Source organism: Sitophilus oryzae, unplaced genomic scaffold (assembly GCF_002938485.1).
Source record: "Sitophilus oryzae breed Bouriz unplaced genomic scaffold, Soryzae_2.0 scaffold_1227_pilon_pilon, whole genome shotgun sequence".
In the NCBI taxonomy this organism is placed as follows: domain Eukaryota; kingdom Metazoa; phylum Arthropoda; class Insecta; order Coleoptera; family Curculionidae; genus Sitophilus; species Sitophilus oryzae.
Genome location: NW_022145868.1, coordinates 1069826 through 1094465, shown reverse-complemented (window position 1 = coordinate 1094465; position 24640 = coordinate 1069826). Strand labels below are relative to the sequence as shown.

The window sequence follows — 24640 nt, the reverse complement described above, 5'->3', positions numbered from 1 at the left end:
ATGTATATGAGTAGCTTGTTTTACTGGTTGCTTTCAATTTCTGTACTAAAAAAAGTCAGGTTAAATTTGTATGGCAAAGAAAACATAAACAGTGTAAAAATTGTAAATAAATATAAATTTACCCCTATAAATAAAAAAAATGGAAGGTGAATTTTTAAACAATGAAAGTACATGGTCAATTTGTCAGAAAGTTTTTCCATTATTAAAAGATAACAATTATATCGAGGAACCTTTTCAACAAGTAGAATTTGAAGAACTTTGCAACTTTGTGAAAAAAACAGAAACACAAAAGCCTTTACAAGCGCTTGTATGCAAAAAAATCGAAAAGGAGCTATGGAATAGAGTGGTCCCCGAGTTTTGGTCTTATTTTAAAGATCATAGTGATAACAAGAAGGGCTTTGAATTGTTTTATACTGCTGTTGATACGCTTTATAATAACTACAAAAGGTTAAATAATATAATATTAACCCTAGATATATTTAGGCAACGAACAAACCTCTTTGAGGTCCCCTACAACGAGAAAACTATATATAATTTTTTGAAATTAACCTTAAGATCAGCATTATTCGCTCAACTTCAAGTAGATTATCAAACAATTACAAAGGACTTCTACGAAACAGCTTTAAGAATGCAAGATCAGAACGAAATTATTATGTTGTGTCTCATTTGTTCTCAAGCAAGTGCTTTTTGTAATTGTTTAAATTTGTTTCAGGAAACAAACAGGTAGGTTGTTTTTGATTTTTACTCTTAACTAATCAATTCTTATTTTTTGTTTTTTTTTTAGTAAACTTGGAGAAATGACTTTGCTCGAGCCCTTAGTTGGTCAAACTTTGACAAATTTGTGTCATAACTATATTTATTCACATATTCAGAAGATTTGCAAAGATAATTATGATTCGTTTATATCAAATTTAGAAAGGGTATAGACTTCTTAGGTATTTTTTTTAATAATTCATCTAATTTTGAGTATTTTTTTAGTGGTTGCATTCAATTGTAATTGCTTGGCTTAAAGAAATATATTCATTTGACTCCTACCAACCTCTTAATGATTATATGGAGATGTTTGAGAAGAAGCTCGTAGACTATTTGTATAATGCTTACACAAAACTACGAATTAATCAGTTGTTTAATATTGTCATAGGTAGATAATTAGTTTCTTTTGATGAGTTCGTTCATTTTTATTCTAACTTTTTTAAAGAATACCCTGAATCCCTTCCTGCATTGGAAGATGTACGTTTATGCTTGCCTAGAACAGATCTCAAACCAATGCTTACAACAAAACTTCAGAAAGCTATGGAAACAAGGCTTTTACATCCAGGTGTTAGTACAATAGATATATTAACAGCTTATGTAGCTACTATTAGGTCGTTAAGGGTTTTGGATCCTTCAGGACTTCTACTGGAGACTGTGACTCAGCCAATACATCAGTATTTGAGAAGCAGAGAAGATACAGTAAGGTAAATAACTTATATTTTCCTTGAAATAATGTTGGAAATAGCAAAAATTAGACTCAAACTATGTATTAGAAAATTTCTTGATCACATTATTGGAGTTTATTTTTACAAAAAAAACTAAATTTAATGGATAAAAATTATGCCCAATAATAATGGTATTTGCACCAGAAATACAATGTTTACTTATTTTTTTGACATGGTGGCAACTGAGCTTTTTGTTCAGACAATTAAACATATTTATAGATGCGTAGTTAGTAGTTTAACTGAGGAAGGCCCTAGCGATTTAGCTGAAGAGTTAAACAGGGGCGAGCCTGTTGATGAAAATACTCCCATAGATGATGAGGATGAAAACTGGGAAACTTGGGTACCAGATCCTGTTGATGCAGCACCTTCTAAAGGTAAGCATACTGAATTTGAACAGTTTCTTCTATTTGTAATAGATTTAATTCGATAATGAATGAAAGAATGAATACATTCCCTGAATTTACACTTTTTTACATTTTTAATAAATTTTTTTACATTCACTGACTGAATTAATTTGCCTACGCCTATGGTTGTTGTCTTTTTCTGAAAGCTGTTTATTACTAGTGATGGGCGATAATGGATTTTGGATTTTACCTATCGATATGTTTTAGTTATCGATAGTTATTAATCCCCTCCCTTCACCCGAAATCCATCCCTAGTCCTTAGTATCTAGTACCAGGATACAAAGAAAACAAGGTATGATCGATAGCGGCTCCAATTTCGTTAAGTTTGCGCATACTACCTGTGACGTCATACGCCATACAAAAAATATCCATATCACAGTCCATATTGTTCAATTGCCACTAATAAAAAAAAGACCTAAAATAGGGAAGAATTAGGACATAACCCCAAAAGTTATGTTTTGACATCGAGCTTGACATTTGAAAAATTATTTTCACATTTTGACACAATCAAATTTCACAGATGACACAATCTGTTTGACAATTTGAAATTGGCGCGCAGAGCTTGCCGACCAATGGTGCCGTTTATCACCTGTGACGTAGTGACCAACCTGCGCAATATCAAACTGCCTTGTATTCCTTGTATCATGATCTAGTACAATATGATCGAGAGAAAAAAACGCGTCAACGATGGCTATAAAATAAAGATTGTTGTACTTAATTTTATACCGATTTGGTCATCGAAACTTCTAATGCCGGGTCAAGACTAAGGCGACAAAAAGTAAACACAATTTTGAGACAAAAACAAAACAAACTTGTGACAAAAAAATGGGGAATTCTGACAAAACAAACTTGAGACAAATTGTCCACACCGCGTCTTCTTCCTGTGCCTTGTGCTTAGCAGCACGTTGGCGATTGTCTGTACTCTTCATACAATGTGTAGAGTGCCGTTTTCGGCTCTTCGAAATATGGTGGCTGCGTCGCTGATGTTACACCAATCCCGTATGTTTCTTAGCTAGGAATGTTGTTTTCTTCCTCCGTATAGTAAGATGGGCCATATGTAGCATTTTACTACCCGTAGTCTAAGTGCTAGCGGGAGACTGCGTGCTAATAGAAAGTTTTTAAGTTTAAAAAATGTTGATTTTGCATAATTCGTTCTAAGTTTAACTTCCTCATCGCAGTCCCATGGTTCATTGATCATTGCACTTAGATATTTAAATCGTGGTACTCGCTCTATAATATTTCCATCCACCGTCAATGCGGTGTTGATTATAGGCTGGCGTCCTATTACCATAAGTTTGGTTTTGGTAGCGTTGATTTTAAGACCGAAACGATTTCCCATGTCCTCTATCTTATTTATTATTTGCTGGAGATCCTCTAAAGTTGGTGCTAGGATTGCCGTATCATCTGCATATCTTATATTGTTAATTGGAACTCCGTTAATCTTAATTTCTCCACTTTCTCCTTCCAGGGCCATTTGAAATATCTTTTCGACGTATATATTAAAAAGTATTGGTGACAGTATACAGCCCTGGCGGACTCCTTTACACACATTGAAGGTGTCTGTGGATAAATTTTTGTTAGCTCTTATCTCCGCGGTTTGGTTCCAATATAGTTCCTGTATGATTCTAATGTCTTTGGCGTATATTCCTATCTCGAGTAGTCTGTTTAGGAGAATATCGTGTTTAACGTTGTCGAAAGCCTTCTGATAATCTATGAAGCACACAAAGACATCTTGGCGTTGATCATAACGATATGGAATATAATATATTTCCATAATAATGGAAAATCAAATGTATTAAAAAGAGATAAAAATTGGGTAGATACATTTTTTATGCAGTATTGACGGATTTTGCATCAAAATTTCAAACCGCACAAGTAGGCGTTTACGAAAAATGTTGCATCTAGGGTTGGAACTTTATTTTTCACGATTAGTTACTCATTTTACTACAGCTGTAATAGATTATATTTAGCTTAGATATATTATCTTCATTTCAGTAGTATACATGAAAGTTTTTAAAATAGCTTATATTTTCTACATACATTTTCGTACAAACGTAAAAACCGGCAACACTGTACGCCGTTTTTGATTTTTTCTCTCTGTCTGTCAACCGGTTTTTTATATTATTCTCTGTCATACGCATTAAAATCCAGACCACATGACCAGCAAGGTATGTAAAATTATATAGGGAATGTCATCGATCGTCATTTCCAAGTCAACTGGACGCGTTTTTTTTTATCATACGGTATAAAAAGCGGCCTTATGAAATTTTAAGTAAAACTAAAAATGTCATATACATTATTTTAACTGTAATTTTGAAATGTTCCACTAATATTCAGGTTTTTAAAAAGGTAAATAAAAATATATCCGCAGAAATAAATTTGGATATATCCATAGTTATCAATAATCCATGATTACAAAAATGCTATTAATATATCGATAGGTATATATATATATATACATATATATACAGGGTGTCCCAGAAATTAGTGCAAATATTTTAACTGGTAGTATAGTTCAACCCATAAAGTAACTAAAATAAAAGAGTGTTTGAAAGGTTGTCTAACTTGGCCATAATGTTGCATAGTTCAGTTAGGGCTCCAAAGCGTCGCCACCTGCTACCTGTCACGTGTCATTACAAGAATGACAAGTGACATGACAGCAAATTATTTGTATTTTGCAATTGTTTACAATTTTGTTTTGAATTTTGGAATTTTGTTATTATTTTGTGTAGCATAAACTTTGTTCGTTTGTTTTGTGTTTGTGCGTACAGAAATTATGGACGAAGTTTTATTTTCCGAGGAACCAGAGACCTTATATTTCTCTATGATTTGAACTTTATATTTTGTGCTGTGTTTTGCCATCATCATGTAATATTTTGTTCAGCCGATGATGTGATTTGAACACGATCCAGGAAAGGGTATCATGCAAAGCAAGTTCGATATGTAAAGACATTGCCCATCTCTGAACTCTGTGAACGTAAAACGAACTGACTATAAATTTGCGCCTTCATTTAATAGTGTTGAACATTTGCTACATCAACTGAACTTCAACTGCTGACTGCTGAGTTTATAAATCCAACTTAAAGGTGAATTAATTTTTGATGATATCTTATTTAAATCTTTATCTGTTATAATAGCATAGATTGCAAACCCTGCGATCTTATATGCTTTGTTAGTGGCGTTGTTAAATACGTTTTATAATACTATAGGTAAATCGAAGGGTAAATCGCTGGTGTATTTTGGTGGTGTACAAGATGTTGGCATTTTCGTGGCATTATTGGTATTAGTACTAAATTATTTGGCATTACCTTGGCATTAGTGTACAGAAATTCATCAGGAGTTTACCCCTCGAAGTTAATTCAGCATATATGTTTTATATTATCAAATTTAATTTAGCATTTAACTGTAAGCATTTGAAAAGTCTACAATAGTTTATACTTTTCAAATATTCCGTTTTTAAAAATAAACTTTCGTTATATTTTTGCAGTTTTAATTTCGTAATATTTTAAAAAATACATAAAATTTTATATTCATATTTAAACAGCCCGCCTTTTTTGTGGTAGGCAATGCAGATACCTATTTTACCGATAAGGTCTGTCATATTTCGATTAGTTCAGTTAGGGCTCAAGGGTGCGCTACAATCGATCCTCGTTAAACGTGTTGCCTACTTTTGACTATGGAAATGACAACTCCTTTATTTTATATTTTCTATGGTTCAAACCCCAGAAACACGCTGCCTATGAAAAAGTTAAAATTTACTAACTTCAAGAAAACGCAGACGATGCAGCGCTCCGCTTACGTCAACGCCAACGTGCATGGGACCTTGTCGTAGACCCATTAAGATTATTTTGTTTATGTTAGGATTTCGGAGAGAGACTGGCGGATGAATAGGGAGAGCCAGTCGATAGACCGACATTGATTGTACCATACGAATATTTCTGTATTCTGTTACGTTCAATTATTATATTAAAATACTGTTATTTAAAAGGTATTTCAATAATAAATAACCCATAAGTCTTACAGACGCCACCTTCAAGATTATACTTATTTGCATTCGAATTTTCTCCCCATATTCGATATCATCCGCTCGGGCCGTCACCGCCATCTGTGCCGTCACACTTCATAAGACCGGTCTGTTGCCTTGCCGTGTCTGCGTGCCTTGCATCCTGTTAATTTCTTTAAAGGATATCGGGAAAGCGGAGCCGTATTGGAATTATATATCACTTTTCTGAAAAAGAACTGAGCAGGATGACGAAATATAAATCAGGATGGATAGGAAGAATAGGACGAGGTAAAGAGGACAATGTATTTGATATATTTTTGTAAGATATATGGAGTAGCGTTTCTGGTGTTTCAACCTTTTTTATTGGTCTTTTTTGAGTATTATGAAAATTTTTCACATTTTTAATAAAGCATGCAGGGGTTTAAATTTTATTGGGGTCTGTATGGCACCACCACGCCAGGAATGTTTCATTATTAGTATGGTAGATAGTTCAAAAAATGGGCATTACGGGAACGCTAATTTTGAGGAAGCATTAACTGAGTGGTTTGATGAACTTACAGAGACTTAAGCGATGTCAAGATCATCGAGGCATATTATTTTTCTTCGAAGAGTAACCATAACTCCGATTCTGAATCTCTTACTTATAGAAGAGAGAAAATTGAATTATTAATAACAGAAAAGAAAGAGATGTGGTATATGTCAACGAAGAAATGACAAAAATCAAAAATATCATGAATCAAATGTGCATGATCCATATGTGGCAACTGCAGATCCTATGTTAGCATGAACTGTATTTGAAAAAGTTATGCAGTTTCGTAGAAAATAATTTATGTTTATTACTTTAGCTTCACATCAGTTGTTTTTACTTTCAATAATAAGAGAAAATCATAAAATATATGTCTTTAATTTCTATGGGTTTCTTAGCCAAGTTATATTTCTGTTGTCAAAAATTCCTAAAAAATGCGTTTTACTTTATTTTTGTGTCCGTCCTTATTAATTTATTGAAAATTAATGAAATTGTTTGTTCACAAGTTTGAATTTATTGTAAACAGTGATAAAATAACAAACTTTTTATAAAATCTCTTCATTTATTTTTAACTGAAAAAAAATTGGACCCCAGAGAAGGCCATAAGCGATACAAAAATTCACCACCCCAGTTGAGGGTTAAGAAAAACAACTGTTTTTCTTTTTCAAATACATACTGGAACAAATCGAATAGGATAAATTACGAGCCAAACCGTGAAAAGGGTCACCAACCATTGATAAAGCCGATGCAAAATTACATCGTGCACCTAGATAAGAGCACCCTTTATCACAACGAATTGGTTCGATTTTTTCCGCTTTTGCATGAGCTTCGTTGAGAGAGAGCGAAGCTAGCAAATTGAGTCTTCTGAAAGAACTATTTTATCGATCCGATCGCTCAATTTATTCGACTGGAAAAATGCGTCCGTTCGCCTTACTAAGTGAGAAAAAATTACGCGCGAGAATTAGGACCTTTTGAATTTTTAAGATAACTGAATAAATTTGTTAGTATCTGCTACTGTTTATACAGGTTTAGAATCCTAGATGAGCTATCTCTCGTGGGTTATCATTGGAATATTTTTCTAAAAAAAGCATGTAAGCCACTGACTTTTTTTGTCCTGTTGGAGAAATAGTGTAAGCAGTTTAATACCGATTAAAAGTTGTGTCTTGATATTTTGTCGATTTCGGTTTCCTTGGTGAGATGAATGCCATTTTATTAATTTGCCTTGATCCAAGTCCAATAGCAACCTTTAAAACATTTTAATATCATTAACTTGCGACAGTTTTAAATATGAACTCATGAATTCCTCATCAAAAAATATGAAAATAAGTTCCTATATTTTTTTTCATATTTTTTGATGATGTTGGAAATAGCATATGTTGAAAATTAATGAATTTTGAACATCTGCTGATGATGATAACACAGTAGAGAAATGCGCGTCCAGTGTTTAAAAGTAAAGAGTTTTAGTGTATTGTGGCGAATTAGTGTTGGATTTTCTTGTTGCAACACCCAACTGTAGTAAGTAATTATATGTAGAATTTATGTTTCAAAACATAACAACGGAGATCAAAAAGAAAAGCAAAGGAACAGAGACGGTGGGAGAATACATCCACATATTTAGTGGTATAAACAAGGAAACTAGGACAAAAAGAGGCGTTTCGGTAGCTATACACAAAATACTAAAAAAACAACATAAAAATTTGAGAATAGACGAACAAATTATAAAAATCGAAATATACAAAGACCACCGACAAATTATAATAATAGGAGTATATGCCCCTAGCGACGATGCTGATCCTATAACAAAAGATGTTTTTCAATAAACTAACGCACATAATGGTGCGTTTAGACTTGAGCACGCACGAGCTGAGCGTGCACGCACGGCATTCGTTCGCGCTCTCGGCTCTGTTCAAATTAAATACTCATTTTTCGACGAATGAAGTGATCCATTTGTGCGCGCACAGCAGAGTTGTGTTGGCGAAAATAATGGACGACCAAGAAATAGTCGAGGCTGCAGTCTTTGTTATGCACAGCTTAATTACTAAAAAGAAGAAAATTCGAAAACATCGTCGCTGGTGGCAAACCCAAATTTTTAGAAATCGATATAATTTACTGCAACAACTTAGTGTCTGAGAAGGGCTATGACCAGTTCAAAAATTTTACAAGAATGACCAGGCCCGACAAAATTTAATAACACCAAAAATTACGAACAAAAGGTACAATAATACAAATTTTAAAATAGCAATTTCATTAATATCGACATATTCAATATTAATTTTATTTACAAGGTTTTGCCATGCGTTATATTTTTTTTTTATTTTTTAATAACACAAAGAATGTTTAACATCCCATAATATAGGCAACTTTTCATATTTTTCAATTAATAATAACGAAGATTCATTGATCCACTCCATAATTTTAATAAAGAAAACGAAAAAAAATCACACACGTAGGCACGAACGCAGACAAACAAATTGCCGGTCCAAATTGAGCATTCGCGCACACATAAAATCCCTTTGAACACGGACCAAAAACCGACACCAGACGGCTCACGTTCGCGTCTGCTCGCGCACAGATAGATTCGGAGTAAGCGTGCGCGCACAGTCGTTTACACTTGAGCATTCGCGGATGATCAGTGCGTGCGTGCTCAAGTCTAAACGCACCATAATACCCGACATTAAACATGATAAAGAAAAACGGACAACGTAAGAAACAGAATGGTGGTCTGAAAACCTAAAAAAGTTTATAGAAGAAAAAATCGATCCTAGTAGAGATGGTTTAGTACCCACAGCGACCAGAACAGAGCAGAATATGCAAGATTAAATAGAATAGTTAAACGCGTAGTATTTAAAAGCAAAAACGAAATGTGGGAAACCAAATGTGAGAGAGTGAAAAGATACATGCGAGGTACAAGAGTGGAAGACAATAAGGAACCTTAGAAGAGACGAAAAGCAAAACAGTAAACTAAGTGGGAAGACTATTACAAACAGTTACTAACAGAAACCAGGATAGAATTCAAACTAGAAGTGCCAGATTTGAAAAACGCAAAAATCTATACCAATATATAAAATCCTTAAGTGACTGACTCACTAATTAATCACGATCCTGCTCAAACCACTCAACGTAAGAAGCTCAATTTTGGCACACAGGTTGATTCTAGGATGTAGAGGTTCGATAAGAAGGGATTTTTCGAAATTCCAGTTCCAAGGGGGTGAAACCACCCCTCAAATATTACAATACTTTTTATTTAAAAACAGTTAAATTTACGATTTTTGGAAAACGGATTGACTTTAGGGTGTAGAGGTTCGATAAGAAGGGATTTGTCGAAACTCTAGGGGGTGAATCCACCCCTCAAATATTAGAATATTTTTTATTTAAAAATCGGTAATTTTTTTCCGAAAACTCTTAACTCTTAAACACATATATTTTATTTTGTTGTTTTACATATTTTAAGATTTTTTAAAAATTTATACAGGGTGTTTCATAAAATATGACCATTGAGTAATCACGATTCTGCTTAAACTGCTTGACGTTTAAAGCTGATTTTTGGTAAACGGATTGACTGGGGGGTGTAGAGGTTTGCTAAGGAGGGATTTCTCGAATGTCAAATTCCAAGAGGGTGAAAACGCCCCTCAAATATTACAATATTTGTTATTTAAGAAACGGTTAGTCTTTCGGGAAAACGCTGACAATCAACAAAGCTCAAGGGCAATTTTTAAGTAGAGCTGGAGTGGACTTACGCTACGATTGCTTTTCCCATGGTCAACTCTATATATATATATATATATATATAAAGATAATGCAAAAAAACGTGGTTTGCAAAGAGGTACTTAAATAAGGCTTTATTTAAATACCTTTTTATATCTCTTTTGTTATCGCAGTACTTTTTTCAAATCTACCCCTAAGGAGGTGAAATGGGATGAAAATGATTTTTATCTTTCATATTGTTACGTTTTTTTCGTCGGTTCCGTGTGGATAGTCACAATTTATTTAAACACAATTTATTTAACACTAATTAACAAAAACAATAACGAGACTAGAAGACTAGAATAAAAGACTTAAAGAACTATTTATAACTTATTTACAATTTATCTAATTATTTATCTAACAGAAATTTATTTTGAATTAGCGCGGCGATTGTAACTGTACGCGTCGATCGGTTATTTATCTCTGTCCTCCTTAGGCCCCGGCGTCTGCTTATATAGGAGAGAAACAGACAATCCAGATTTGTCTAGTCAATTCTTATTCGTTCTAGAATGTCGGCATCGCTGGGCGTATGAGTCATAGGCGAGTGGCCAGGCCTAAGGCTGAGTTCACACGGCACGGGTCCGCAACATTACGATTATGTTGTAGAAACCCGCCATAAGTTTCTATAGAAAAATGCGAAAACTAAATTTATTCATATTAGAGTAGGCTGAAAAAATAAATTATAAGAGCTTCTTTTTTCGCCATATTAGGAATTTTTTTCAATCGTTTCATTCAACAGTTATAATCTTTAAATATTAAGTTAGAGCTTACCCTTTTGATGAAAATTGATCGGTGTTTTTATCCAACATATACCATTACACCTAAATTTCAAATATCTATTAATCTGAACATTACAAATCTATCACTTGCAAAATATTATTTAAAATGTTTCACATAATAATTAAACACTAAACTCACAAATACAACAAAAAGTGTTAAAAAACTTGCTTTAATAACTACTTAAAACCTCTACTGAACTCTCTCACAAAAGAAAATTAATGATTTTAAACCAAAAGTGCCAAAACTTTAAGCGATACACGTACAACATACGTTGATTTTGGTTTGTTTACATTCTTTAAATGATTTTGGGAACCCCGAGAAATCGTAAATACCGTTAAGCGCACGAGGGCCCTCTACCACTCCCGTCTAATGCGACTTGCCTTGCACGCAACAGTCCGTTCACAAAAAAAAGCTTAATCCGTTATTCTATAGATGTCGCTGGGTTACCGATTTGAGTTAAATTTTTGTATTTTGGTTAATAAAAAAGTTGATCAGCATAATCGACTATCAGAAATTGTTCTAATAGTATCGAGCTTTTAAAACTCTATAAATCTAATAGTATCGAGCTTTATAAACTATATATTATCGATATATATCGATAATTTTGAAACTATCTGTTGTTATTCGATATACCGATAACTATCGATAGTTAACGATATATCGGAAAAACATCCCATTCTTATTACGGGGACAAAACTTCCTTTCCTGAAACAGTGGCGTGCTGTATCTTTTAGTTTTTTTTTTCATGAAAATTAATAATAATAAGAATATAAACATTTATTTTAGGTTCTCCTAAAGAATACAGCACAAGCAGAAGAAACACCGATATAATTTCGATGTTAGTAAACATTTACGGCAGTAAGGACCTTTTTGTGAACGAATACAGAACTCTTCTTGCTGACAGACTACTGTCACAGTACACCTGCGATACAGAGAAAGAAATAAGGTATTTAGAGCTACTCAAACTACGATTCGGCGACTCCCAATTACATTTCTGTGAGGTCATGTTAAAAGATATCGCAGATTCGAAAAGAATTAACCAGAGAATCAAGGAGGATACGGAATATTCAGAAACTGAGTTACCTTTGTCTACAATGATAGTCTCTCAACAATTTTGGCCACCGTTCAAAGATGAAAAGTTGGAATTGCATGAAAATATAGTGAGTCAAATGAAGAAATTTACTGCATGTTTTGAAACGCTGAAAGGCAGTAGAACGCTCTGCTGGAAAAATCATTTGGGAGTGGTCAATTTGGATATTGAGCTGAATGATAGAAAAGTGAATTTTTCCGTTTCGCCTATTCAGGCAACTATACTGATGCATTTTCAAGATAAAGGTAATATTCTTTTCTTTTTTCTTAATACAAAATGAACCCCTGTATTGTAAAAGCTTCATAGGTTTCCTACTTGAAATTTTTACTGTGAATCTTTTTACACAATATGTTGAATGACAATGATTGAATGTGTTATAAACAGAACTGCAACAAGTCAGTTATAAAAAGACTTAAGTCTTAAATCATTTCTAAAATCATAGTCAAGTCATTTTTGTCACAACTTAAATCAATAGCAGCTCTGTTTATAAAGATATGTGTGTACAGGGTGTCCCAGTTTCTAGTTCATTATTGGCATCTTAAAAACTAGAAAAGTTGCGCAATTTGACGCTGATAAAAATGCCACCATATAAATTTTAAAATTCTGAATATTATTCTATTATATGAGAATATATCAAGTCTGGAAATTACAAAATTTTCGTTTAACATTTCATAATCAATTAAAGCTTCATAATTCGGAAATGGTTGAATTTAGGTACATTATGCGTATTACGATTATTGATTAAAATTGGAGGAAGAATTGAAATATGCAATAATGTACAGGGGGCTGCATTTAACAAAAAATAAATTTTGATTTGCCACAACTTTGTGACCGACCCTGTATATTTAAATGTACTACTAGCTACTAGACATTTAAAAACCCTATATCTTTTGTATTTAACTTTTTGCGGTACCTTGTATATTTTACCTAATAATCGACCGTTTCCATACATATCAGCGACCCTGTACAGGGTGGACCATTTTGGTTATTTCTATAGGGTATCTAGGAAACCGTAAGAAATATTCAAATTTTGATACTGCAGTCTTGGGTTCTTTTTTTGAAAAAATCACAATACCGCAAACGGATCATGGCTATCTTGATCGGTTTCGAAGCTACAGGGGGATTCTCAAATTTTCTACTTTTTGGAGATCAAGTTTGTTTATTTCAGCAACTACGCAAAAATGAATTATACATTCTAAAGGCACTTTTCTATGCTGAATGCAGTGGCGTAGTCAGACTTTTTCGAAAAAAAATATTTTTTTAGATATTAACTATACTTCTTTTTTTTTAATTATAACCCCCTGTATATTTTTAAATTTCCTGATTCAGCTTGACATGGGCTTCTCGAAAATATATAACACTCTATATTTATTTTCACTATTATGATAACTCAACATTTTAATTTTTTCTTAAAATATCCAATTAGTAGTAGGCCGCGCCGAGTAACAAAGTAAACGGTTGTTATGGTGATCGGGACATACCTTTGATGGACACTTCATTTGAACAGATTGAAGTGTGTGTATTTTAAATAATAAAAAAATGAGTAAATTTGAAAATTTTGAGAAATATAATATGTTAGAATGTTATATATTGAGTCTAACAAACATAAGCAAATGGCAGCTGATTTATATTTTGAGCGGTATTTTGAGCGCGAGCAACCCAAACCCAGCCCTTTTTAAAAGGTCAGAAAATAGAGTTTAATCCTAGCCACCTAGGTCACCTGATATCACTCTCTTGGACTTCTTTCTCTGGGGCCTTCTGAAAAACGAAATTTATCGAAATGCAAATAGAACATTAGAAGAGTTACAAGATAGTTTTGTTGTGGCTTTGCAAAGTGTAACCAACATACACATTTGAAATGCTAGCCAACTCCGTCTAGATAATAATGGGCAGCAGTTTGAACATTTAATGTAGCCTTTGTGTTTTTATTTTTTATATTAATTTAGAAGCACGATTGAAGTAACCTGTTGAGTTTGTATTAAAATATGTTCTTTTGTTTCTGTCACACTTATTTTTTATTTGCTTCGTATTGTTCGAATTTATTTAATTGCTAATACATGGATTAATTTTAAAGTAGATATTCGGTTGTTTTCTTTAATTGGCATGACCTACCAAGAGGAAAGTCGATATCTTTAAATAAATTGGAATTTTAAAGTTAATAGTGAAAATACATATATAGTGTTATATATTTTCGAGAAGCTCATGCCAAATTGTAGGCCGTTGTTCTCTATTATTTAAAGAAATATTTTTTTCGAAAAATGTGAGGGATGTCTCACTATTGGAATTACATGTACATTTTCTTGTCAGTCGCTGGCAGTCATTGGCAGTCTTACGGCAGTCGCATATAATAATTACATGGCAGTCATAGGCAGTCTTCTTTGCAGTCACTGCCAGTAAAGTGATATTTTGGCAGTACAGGTACATTTTTACCCAAGTGAGACGCCCCTCGGAAAAATGTCTCACTACGCCACCACACAGAAAAGTGCCTTTAGAATGTTTAATTCATTTTTGCGTAGTTGTTGAAATAAACAAACTATCGAACATCTCCAAAAAGTACAAAATTTGAGAGTCCCCCTGTAGCTTCGAAACCGATCAAGATAGCCACGATCCGCCATTTGCGCCATTGTGATTTTTTCAAAAAAAAGAACCCGAGACTGCAGTATCAAAATTTGAATATTTCTCACTGTTTTTTTCTAGATACCCTATAGAAACAACCAAAATGGTCCACCCTGTACATATATCCTGTAATAATTATAAAAGTATTCGGCATTTTTAAACTTTTAAGGTGGAATTTTGTTAATCATCAAATTGCGTAACTTTGCCTCCATTTAACTCATCTCATCTAGTTTCCAACATCCCAATAATGAGAATCGAATTCAGAACACTGTACTATTTAAGTCAAATAGGAATCTTGATATGTGAAGTTTTTTGTACAGTGGATCACTAAAAAATGTCTATACCTATGTGGCGGATTCATCTCTCCAAAAAAATCCTTTATGGGTATTTCGCCACTGCACTGCAAGAAAATCTACAAAATAAAATAATAAAAATAAAAGACACAATGATAACAATACACAATATATACAACTTACAATTCCATACATACGAGGCGTTTCGGAAAAAATAAGAACGATAGGAAAATATTATAACACGAACATCTTTCAAAACACAAAATACACTTAGATCCATTTTATCACATACTAAACCAATGAATATAGAATAACAAACAAAAAATGTAATATACCAAATACCGTGTCAATGCGATAAATTTTACATTGGTGAAACATCTAGACCCTTAAATGTTAGAATTAAAGAACATAAAGATTATTTAAGAAAGGGAGATTTTCACAAATCTAAGATTTGTCAGCATTCATGGGACATGGCACAGAATAAATTTTAATAACGCCAAAATTATAAGGAAAGAAGCGATAGCCTCTAAAAGAAAAATAAAAGAAGCTTTTTTAATTCAATCTAATAAAAATAAATGTATTGCTCATGCATCTGTAGATGTGAGTAATGTATGGCAATCGCTTCTTTGATTTTAAAGAACATAACATAAATAAACATAACATACGTAAAATTTAAAAATCATCATACAGAAAGTTTGGGGCTTTTTGGTTTTACCTTATTAAGTAATTGTTATCAGGTAGTAATAATTGTTAATTTTGAAGTTTAACTTGATATAATGTCCTTTTAACAGAACGTCAACGGTTTCTTGTAGACGTATCTGTTTTAAAAAAGTAAAGTGTTCTCGAATAGTTGAATTTAAATATTTTAAATAGTTTTTTTCTTTATTCTTTGTATTTTTTTTGCTTCCGACGAGACTTTTTTTTGCTTGCTAGATAAATTTTCCGAAACGTTAAGCATTTTTTTTTGTTAGGCAAATTTGTATAACTGTAAACATAACTTCTGACAAGCAGTGTCCGTTTAGGTTTAACGCCAGAAGTGTTTACAAAAAATAACTATTCTATTTTGTAGATTTTCTTGCAGTGCAGTGGCGAAATACCCATAAAGGATTTTTTTGGAGAGTGGATCACTCTGTAGATATCACCAGTTTAATATTATTGTTTTAAGATACTTGGGAATTGGAGGAATTAAGTAAAGTAATGCAATGCCCTCCGACAATCTTGAGACGTAAAATAGGCTTCTGGCTGTCTCACAGTGTCCTCACTGAAACACAACTCGATGTTTTCAGTGTCCAAGAGGCAGTCGAACATAAAACAGCGCCTCAAGAAGAGTTTTATGTCGAGGAATTTGAATCAGAATCAGCTATGGCCAGTGCACAGGATCAGAAAGAGGAAGAATTACAGGTAAAACTCTTTTTAGTGTGTTTTTAGTGTATTTACATCATTTTTTTATAATTTTTTAGAACATTTGGTCATATATTCTTGGGATGTTACTGAATCTCGATAGTTTGCCGCTTGAAAGGATTCATCATATGTTAAAAATGTTTGCTTTTCAAGGGCCTACAACTGAGTGTAGTCAGTCCGAATTAAAAGTGTTTTTAGATAGGAAAGTAAGAGAGAGACAATTAATTTTTGCTAATGGTGTATATAAATTACCAAAATAAACTATATTTAAACTACACTTCCTTTTATTTTACTGCAAAAAAAAGTTTTATTTATTTTTTTATTAATTTTCAAATGAAATATTTAACAACTGATGTAGAATCATTAAAATATAGTGTATATTCAATATAGTATATTCAAGTATTATTAGTAATAAGTAATAACTGTCAGCCAGTCTTCATTGTAAAATCAGAACCTTTTTCTATACAGTATTTTAACAGGTGGAAACTTCACCCGCACGCCTATGAGTCTGTTTGCCGAAAAATGTGAAAAACATTTTTAGGACTGCAGGTTCAACTAGGGACGGTGCAATTTTTGAATTAAAAAACGCTACTTCCAATTTATTTTAAAAAGGTCAAATAGAAAATGCGTTTCTTTTGTCCATAACTACTACGCCTTAAAATATGAGTACTGATTTGAAGATTATTTGTATGATAAAAAGGAGCGTTATATACCCAAATCATATAATTTATATGAATATCGATGTTTCCATACTATATTTCCGTCCCTAATCTAACTTTTTACCACAGATTACATTCAAATAATGAGCTAACTTCGCTACATTACCCAGTTAGTGAAATATCATCTGTCAAAGAAACATCGTCTGGCATTTTGGCAATTTAAAAGATGCCAAATATTTTTACGATTGTTAATAAAAATGCGATACAAACGCGTGTTGTGGACCGTTTTGTTTTTAGTGGAATACGTTTTTTACTCGGACTGTACCCACATTAAGGGAACGTTCAAATCGAACGAGTTTTTCAAATTTTTAGTAAAATATGGTTTCCAAAAAACGGACAGACACTCTCCAGATGTATCTCACGGATATATTTTCGGAAACATTACTTCTAACTCGCATTTAACAGTGCCGGTTACCTTCGCCGTTTTGGACAGGTCGTACTTTTTAGACTATTACAATAATAGAGTTATGTATGATAAAGATGAAGCTTGCAAGAGAATGTTTAGTAAGCTGAACAAAAGGGCCTACGACCCTAAATGTAGTTACGATGGAAGGGATTACTTGAGAAGGATCCCCTGTCCTAAAGGTCATTTGTGTGTGGACGAAGATAACCAGTGGAACGTGGTGAAAAATCACCAGTTTACCTATGTCATACAGGACTTCAAACAGCCTTCGTAAGTATCTATCCTTTATAAACATCAAAGACTCAATAATGTTATGAAATCCACAAAATTTTTTACAAGATACAATTACATAAGTTGACCATAACTTGTTACAAAAGGTGCAACAGTTCTTGTTACACTTTCTCTTTAAATTTTATAGCATATTATTTGTCAACATGTTTAAATCTTTTAAGATATTAATTCTGTACTGATAATAATAATGTAATTTTTTTAATATAAATCCATAGGTAAATAGATATTTTAATGATAAAAAAGTATTTATTTTCCTTACTCTGTGATATTTTCAATCACAATTTAAAATATATTTTAGTAAATGAATTTTAAATTGTGATTGTAAATGATAAATACAAGGGTTATCTGAAAAGTTTTTGACCTTTGCAAGAAAATTTTGTAGAAAAATATAAAGTTTCAAACAAAATGATTTTGGAAACTCTTTTCAGACTTCCCTTGTTTAGACCCCATTTTAATTGCTTTCTTTTAACAATTACAGCTTTTGGTACGTATCTATGGTAGCTTGTTACCACAATACAACCACTTGTGAATGGCATTACTACAATTCGCACACACCTTTCGAGATTGATTATGATATTTGGCTGGTCAATGGCAATCCGAATAACTCAGCCTTCACCACCTATCAATATTCGTTTGATAGACAAAATATTCTGGAACTTTATATTGTTTTCTGGCTATGCTACATGGTGTTAGTACCATTACAGTGCCATGCAGTTAGAATTCAAAAACATCCAGTTACTAAGTAAGTCTTCAAACATCTAGATTAAAGGTTTACTATAATATTAATTATTTACAGATTGTTTACTGCTAGTCTAATAATGGATTTTGTGGCGTTGTGTTTTAATTTGATCCATACCATGAAATTTGCACTAGATGGCGAAGGATATCCTAAAATACAAATGACGGGTGATATTCTAGATATATTATCAAGGGTTGGTGGCGTTTCTTTCTTTATTGTTATTAGTTCTTAGAATATGTTTGTTTTTATAGACCTCCTTCATGCTGTTGCTTTTACTTCTTGCAAAAGGCTGGGCTGTGACACGACTGGAATTGACGTGGAAACCGCTAGTTTTTGCTATATGGTTATGTTACGGTGTTGTACACATTCTACTATATGTTTGGAACTTGGTAGATAGAAATCTCAACTTGTTTTAAATATATTTTTATTGTTTTAAATCATTTTAGACCGAAGTAGATATAATAGAAGACATAGACGAATACCAGACTTGGCCTGGTTGGTTGATGATTGTATTCAGATCATTGATAATGTGTTGGTTTCTTTATGAACTACGTACAACAATGTTATATGAACACAACACGCAGAAATTGAACTTTTTACTTCATTTCGGAGCCTCTAGCTTAGTTTGGTTTATCTATTTACCTATTTTAGCACTTATTGCATTACACGTCTCAGCACTTTGGAGATATAAATTACTTTTAGGTAAAAATTTAATATCTTACAAAATTTCATAATTTCGGTATTATTTTTATGATCTTCTAGGTATCACTTATTCAGCTGACTGTTTTGCTTACTGCGTAATGGCGCATCTTCTATGGCCGACACGCTCAGAACAATATTTTCTTTTAAAAGGACCTTCTTCGGCTGATTTAGAAGAATTGGATGAATTTAACGAAGCACCTCATATAGTTAATAACTCCTACACATCCCTAAGCAGTTTAGGATCCGTTGATATCTGCCGATATGAGGATCCGCCAAAAAGTAAAGCTGTACAAGCTTAAACGATTGAAAATCTCGATTTTGACGGTTTTTAAAAAATGAGGTAATATGTCAGCAATACAGCTTTCTCTATATGGGAAAATTGGAATTTATACAGAGGTCTATTATACATATAGCATGTGTCATGTAAATATTAAGATTTAATATGGTTATGTCAAGAAGGAAACGTGTATATAGACTGGATATTGAAGCTTTGATTACGATTACGGTAATGACGAAGTTTTTTGTCATTCTAATTTCACTCCTTAATATGTGTTGTAATTTTCAAACTCACTGCAACCCAACCAAAACCAAACTACCTAATGTTACTTTTTTTACGAGTGGCAGTTATTTTACCAGATATATTGGTTGTTTTTGATTAGTATTTGTTGTTTATATTTCTGTGATTATAGGTTATATAATTTTTAAACTATATTGGAGTGTTTGCTCATTAGTATTATACTTATAATTGTTTCGGTTTATTTAGTATTTATAATGTTACTATTTGACTAACTACACTGGTGCCAATATAATATTAAGAATTTTAGTAGCAGACCAAGAGAAGTGATAATAATAAACAGAATCTTTGGAGTAACTATTTGTTATATACAGGGGTTCTCTGAAAAGTACCCAATCTCACAATGATTCAGTTGTTACAAAACATTTTTCTTTAATTTTGGGCCAAGATTTTATATTTCCATTAATTATTACTATTAATTTTATTTTAGTAGGTATTATACAGGGTGGTCCGAACTGTATTTCGGAAACTTCGGCAGCATATTCTACAGATAAAAATAAGTAAAAAGTTTGTATAAATGTATGTCCTAAAATGCTCAGTTTCAGATTTACAGGGTGTAGAAGTTTCATTTTTAGATCGATTTTTTTCCAAATAATATATGAAGTAACGTCAATATTTGGATGAAAATTGGTGTCTGGGAGTTTTTTGACATGACAAATTTGATTTTGATGTTAATAATGACTCCTACTTGTAGAGGGCGCCACTTACACATTTTTTACTGGTTTGAAGAGTAATAACTTTTCGTCCGTACCTGTATAAAACTACTGGGTACAAAAATATACATTTACGACGTTTTTTATGTAAAAAAGGTCTCTTGGTAAAAATCGCTACGAGTAGTGGTTTCCGATATATTTGAATCGAAATTACCAATACCTGTCATTATTGACATAAATTAAACATGTTGACTAAATATTTATTAGACTGAAATTATGAATTTGAAATGTCTTTGTGCCAAAAGTTCAACACAAACTGTTTTATCATATTTTTTTCGCAGAAAAATGTATGATTAATTTAAAGAAATTAAAATTTTACAAAATTATTATTTCAGGTCAAATAACTATCTACTCAACGTGTTTATTTTTTGTCAATAATGATATGTATTAACTACTTCCATTCTAAATATCTTGAGAACGGTTGCTCGTAGCGATTTTTACAAAGAGACTTTTTTATGTAAAAAGTCACAGAGATTTTGCGTATTTTCTCACTCAGTAGTTTTATACAGGTACGGACGAAAAGTTATTACTCTTCAAAAGAGTTAAACATATGTAGGTGGTGCCCCCTACAAATAGGAGTCATATTGACATGAAAATATTTTATGTGAACTCCTAGACGCTAATTTTCATCCAAATTATTGACGTTACTTCAGAAATTATTTGAAAAAAATCGAAATAAAAATGAAACTTCTATGCCATGTATCTCCGAAACTAAGCATTTTAGAACATACATTTATACCAACATTTTTACCTATTATCTGCAGAATATGCTGACGAAGTTTCCGGAATACAGTTTGGATCACCCTGTATAGTTTAATATTTTTTAATTGTATATAGTGTGTGTGTATACAATAATTTTTCTGGTAAAATTATAAGATTATAAATAGGTTTAAAAATAATCTACCCTCTGTTCATTAAAGAGTTTATTATTATCGCTTCTAATGTTATTTTCCTTTATTTTGATATTTTTTTGTATATTTTTAGAGAATTTTATTGATGTAGAGATTTATCCTTTGTAAGGGCTCTAACTCACTGACGACCAGGTCGCAACCTGGCCGGATGTATTGCGTTTATAGCTGCGGCCAGATGAACGACCAGTTTCAACAGAGTTGTCAGATCTAACGATTTTTTACGTTTTACCAATTAGAAAATATTGTTTCAGAAAGAATTAAGTTTCAGAAATGTTAACATATCCGAGTTAACTAAAAAGCGAAGTTGCTATTCATGAGCTTATTAAATGTTCTAATATTAAATAATGCATTTAAAATATTCTTGGATTTTTCGTTAATAAATACTGGTGTGGTAAATGGAGTAAGTAAAATCTCCAACCCCGACTATAGGAGAACGTCGTTATTTCCATGTTTTTCAAATCCGCGATGCCTGCTATTCCATCAGTCGTTTCATAACAGAATATTCTACATCCTACGTCTATGTAATTTAATATGTGTAGAGTGAGACATATAACTCGTGAAATTTTCAGCATTATATCAATAAAGGACAAAATCAGTATTGTTCCTAAAGGTGCGTCCAGACTTGGGCCTTTTAGCCCGAACGAACCGAGCGCGCACGAACAAGCAGAACAAATAGGCCGAACAAAAAGCATTGTGTACGCGCGACAGACAAAAAGAGAGATATTCTGTTTCTTTTTTCTACTGATATGGACTTCTACTGATGGCTCTTATCGACTTTAGAAGTAAACATATTAGGGCCATCGTAAAAAAAGGTCGTCAGACACTGGCTCTAAATATAAGCAGGTAGAAATTTTAGCTTCCAGTTATTTCAATGTTTACAATATAAATTCCTCTTTTATTGTTACTGAGAATCTACAACAGTAAATACTTCTATTTTTATGAATGTTTAAGTTACTTTTGCTCTTAATTTTTTTTAAAATACTGACTACTACTATACTGACTGTTTTGCTTACTGCGTAATGGCGCATCTTCTATGCGCCATTACGCAGTAATGCTACTAGTGCTTCTAAGCACCTCATATAGTTAATAACTCCTACACATCCCTAAGCAGTTTAGGATCCGTAGATATCTGCCGATATGAGGATCCGCCAAAAAATAAAGCTGTACAAGCTTAAACGATTGAAAATCTCGATTTTGACGGTTTTTAAACAATGAGGTAATATGTCAGCAATACAGCTTTCTCTATATGAGAAAATTGGAATTTATACAGAGGTCTATTATACATATAGCATGTGTCATACTTCTATTTTTATGAATGTTTAAGTTACTTTTACTCTTATTTTTTTTTAAATAATGTACCTAGTAGAAATATAGTCTAATAGACCCATTTTGAAATGAAGGAAAACTTTAAATATGATTTTTTTTATTTTTTAACATCGAAACTCAAAGGTATAATAACAGGTATCATACCAACCATAAATAGAGTATGTCATATAAAAATGTTTTGAATTTTTACTAGAATCGACCCTTGATAAAAAGGGACTAGATTTAAGTTTCCCTTTGATCCAGTCTGTATACTATTTCTTTGGATGTGATGATTTTCTGCACGTGTGCAAAAACTACACTAAAACACTATATCTTATAGAAAATAAAATATTGTGCGTTGAATTAGAGGGATTTCATCTGAAAAATTATTAATTTGGAAGAAAACAAAAAGCGGCAGAAAATTATAATATTTTAGTGCAGTCTACTGGTCGCAACGACTAACGGACGGCCAGGACGTTAGTGTGCGCGGTATCATTTGATTTAATGGTTTTAGAGGTAGCAGCGGCCTGGCTGGTGCGACCTGGTCGTCAGTGTGTTCGAGCCCTAAGCTTTTGTGCACTTCAGAACTTTATAGTCAGCACATAAGCGTGTCTTTAAGCGCTAATAAGATAGTTTGTATATTCTGCATTCTTTATAAAATAAGCTGTAACTAATAAATTTAAGGTTCCACGAAGGACATAAATCAATGCACTTAGACCTTTAAACATTGTTTCTTTGTATAATTCTGATATAATATGGTGATATGTACAATATGTACTGTATATTTTATTATATTTTTTAAAGTCTTCAGAAATCATTTACAAGCTCAAATTTATAATAGTTTAAACTTTAATCAATGATTTTAAATAGACAACGGAATTTAATAGCAATGCAAAACAAAACTATTTTTTATTATACCAAAATATATGTTCTACTTTGTTTTGAATTTTGGTTTGTTATTCTTCTTGTTGCAAATATTTTTAGCAATACAATACTGTTTGGTTTATAACAGTTACATATCTTAAATTTCCTGCCAAAATTATATTAAAATGATCACGAAAAAATCATTATTAGCTCTTTATTTTATCAAGCTAAACTTTGCAATCCTTGCCAACACATGATTTGTGTCTTAAAAATGTGTCAATTTGTAAACGCCACATCGATCAACTTACAAATAAATTTATTAAAGTTTATTCTTGTAAAATAAAAGCAACTACAGCAATTTATATTGACTAGTTATTTTATCTATATCCTTGACTTTACCGGGACCTACGGCAACCACTGTTAAACTGCCATATTCAATTTGGGTCTTTCCACTGTCTTGAATTTTCGTAACTGTCAAGTTCTGTTGCTTGGCACTATTGTACAAGTCTTCTAAAGCTTTTTCACAGTTGTTACTAATCTTTAAAACTATTTTTGGTTGTCCCGAGTTCAGCCAAGGTTTTAAATAAGGGTTACCATTTTTTAGTGATTGTTTATAGAGTTCTATAGCAGCGTGTGCCACTTGCGAGGCTATTTTTCCTTTTCCCATGCCTAAATCAGTCCGAACAAGAAAAACCATCTTAGTTTGGCAAAAACCTATCGACTTAATTGGTTTAGAAAACCACATATTAACTAAGAACGTCCCTATTCTCTGCCCCATAACTACAATGCTAACACTACACTTCTCCTTTTAGTCTCTTTTCCTGATATTGCTGCATACACTTTTTAAAATCACTGACTTGATCCTGACACTTCCTCCAATCCTGCGATTCGGCAATGCATTCCTGCAAATATTAAAAAAGGGATGATATACATTTTTACATCTATGTCATCTTACAAACTTGAACTTTGAAATGTAATTCCATACAGCCGGTCTTCTTGAGCATTTCTTCAACTGGATCAGTTATTTCAGTTTCCCCATGTGCGGACATTTTTTAAAAATTCTCTAGTTCTGGAAATTATTAGG

The 24640-nt window shown here is 32.5% G+C and overlaps 3 protein-coding genes across 4 annotated transcripts; 2 read left to right on the top strand and 1 right to left on the bottom strand.

The window, feature by feature from the left end:
* Positions 1 to 54: 54 nt before the first annotated feature.
* Positions 55 to 16610, top strand: LOC115874118 (anaphase-promoting complex subunit 2). Its single transcript, XM_030889211.1, has 8 exons — positions 55 to 723; positions 785 to 920; positions 979 to 1141; positions 1199 to 1457; positions 1698 to 1852; positions 11722 to 12270; positions 16100 to 16335; positions 16395 to 16610. Exons 1-8 carry the CDS (start codon positions 140 to 142, stop codon positions 16593 to 16595), a joined length of 2283 nt encoding a protein of 760 aa, XP_030745071.1. The 5' UTR covers positions 55 to 139; the 3' UTR covers positions 16596 to 16610.
* Positions 16611 to 17182: 572 nt separating this feature from the next.
* LOC115874117 (transmembrane protein 145) lies at positions 17183 to 20243 on the top strand. The gene is made up of 6 exons (XM_030889210.1): positions 17183 to 17727; positions 18227 to 18490; positions 18545 to 18680; positions 18739 to 18876; positions 18934 to 19189; positions 19250 to 20243. The coding sequence occupies exons 1-6, from the start codon at positions 17252 to 17254 to the stop codon at positions 19486 to 19488; spliced, it is 1509 nt and encodes a 502-aa protein (XP_030745070.1). The 5' UTR covers positions 17183 to 17251; the 3' UTR covers positions 19489 to 20243.
* A 3612-nt stretch (positions 20244 to 23855) lies between these two features.
* LOC115874116 (peptidyl-tRNA hydrolase 2, mitochondrial-like) lies at positions 23856 to 24628 on the bottom strand. Of its 2 annotated transcripts, none has more exons than XM_030889209.1 (2): positions 24512 to 24628; positions 23856 to 24458 (listed from the first exon to the last, which is right to left on the bottom strand). In XM_030889209.1, exon 2 carries the CDS (start codon positions 24332 to 24334, stop codon positions 23906 to 23908), a length of 429 nt encoding a protein of 142 aa, XP_030745069.1. In that variant the 5' UTR covers positions 24335 to 24458; positions 24512 to 24628; the 3' UTR covers positions 23856 to 23905. The 2 variants fall into 2 exon arrangements, with proteins under 2 accessions (XP_030745069.1, XP_030745067.1); XM_030889207.1 differs by having other exon boundaries at positions 24516 to 24621.
* Positions 24629 to 24640: the final 12 nt, after the last annotated feature.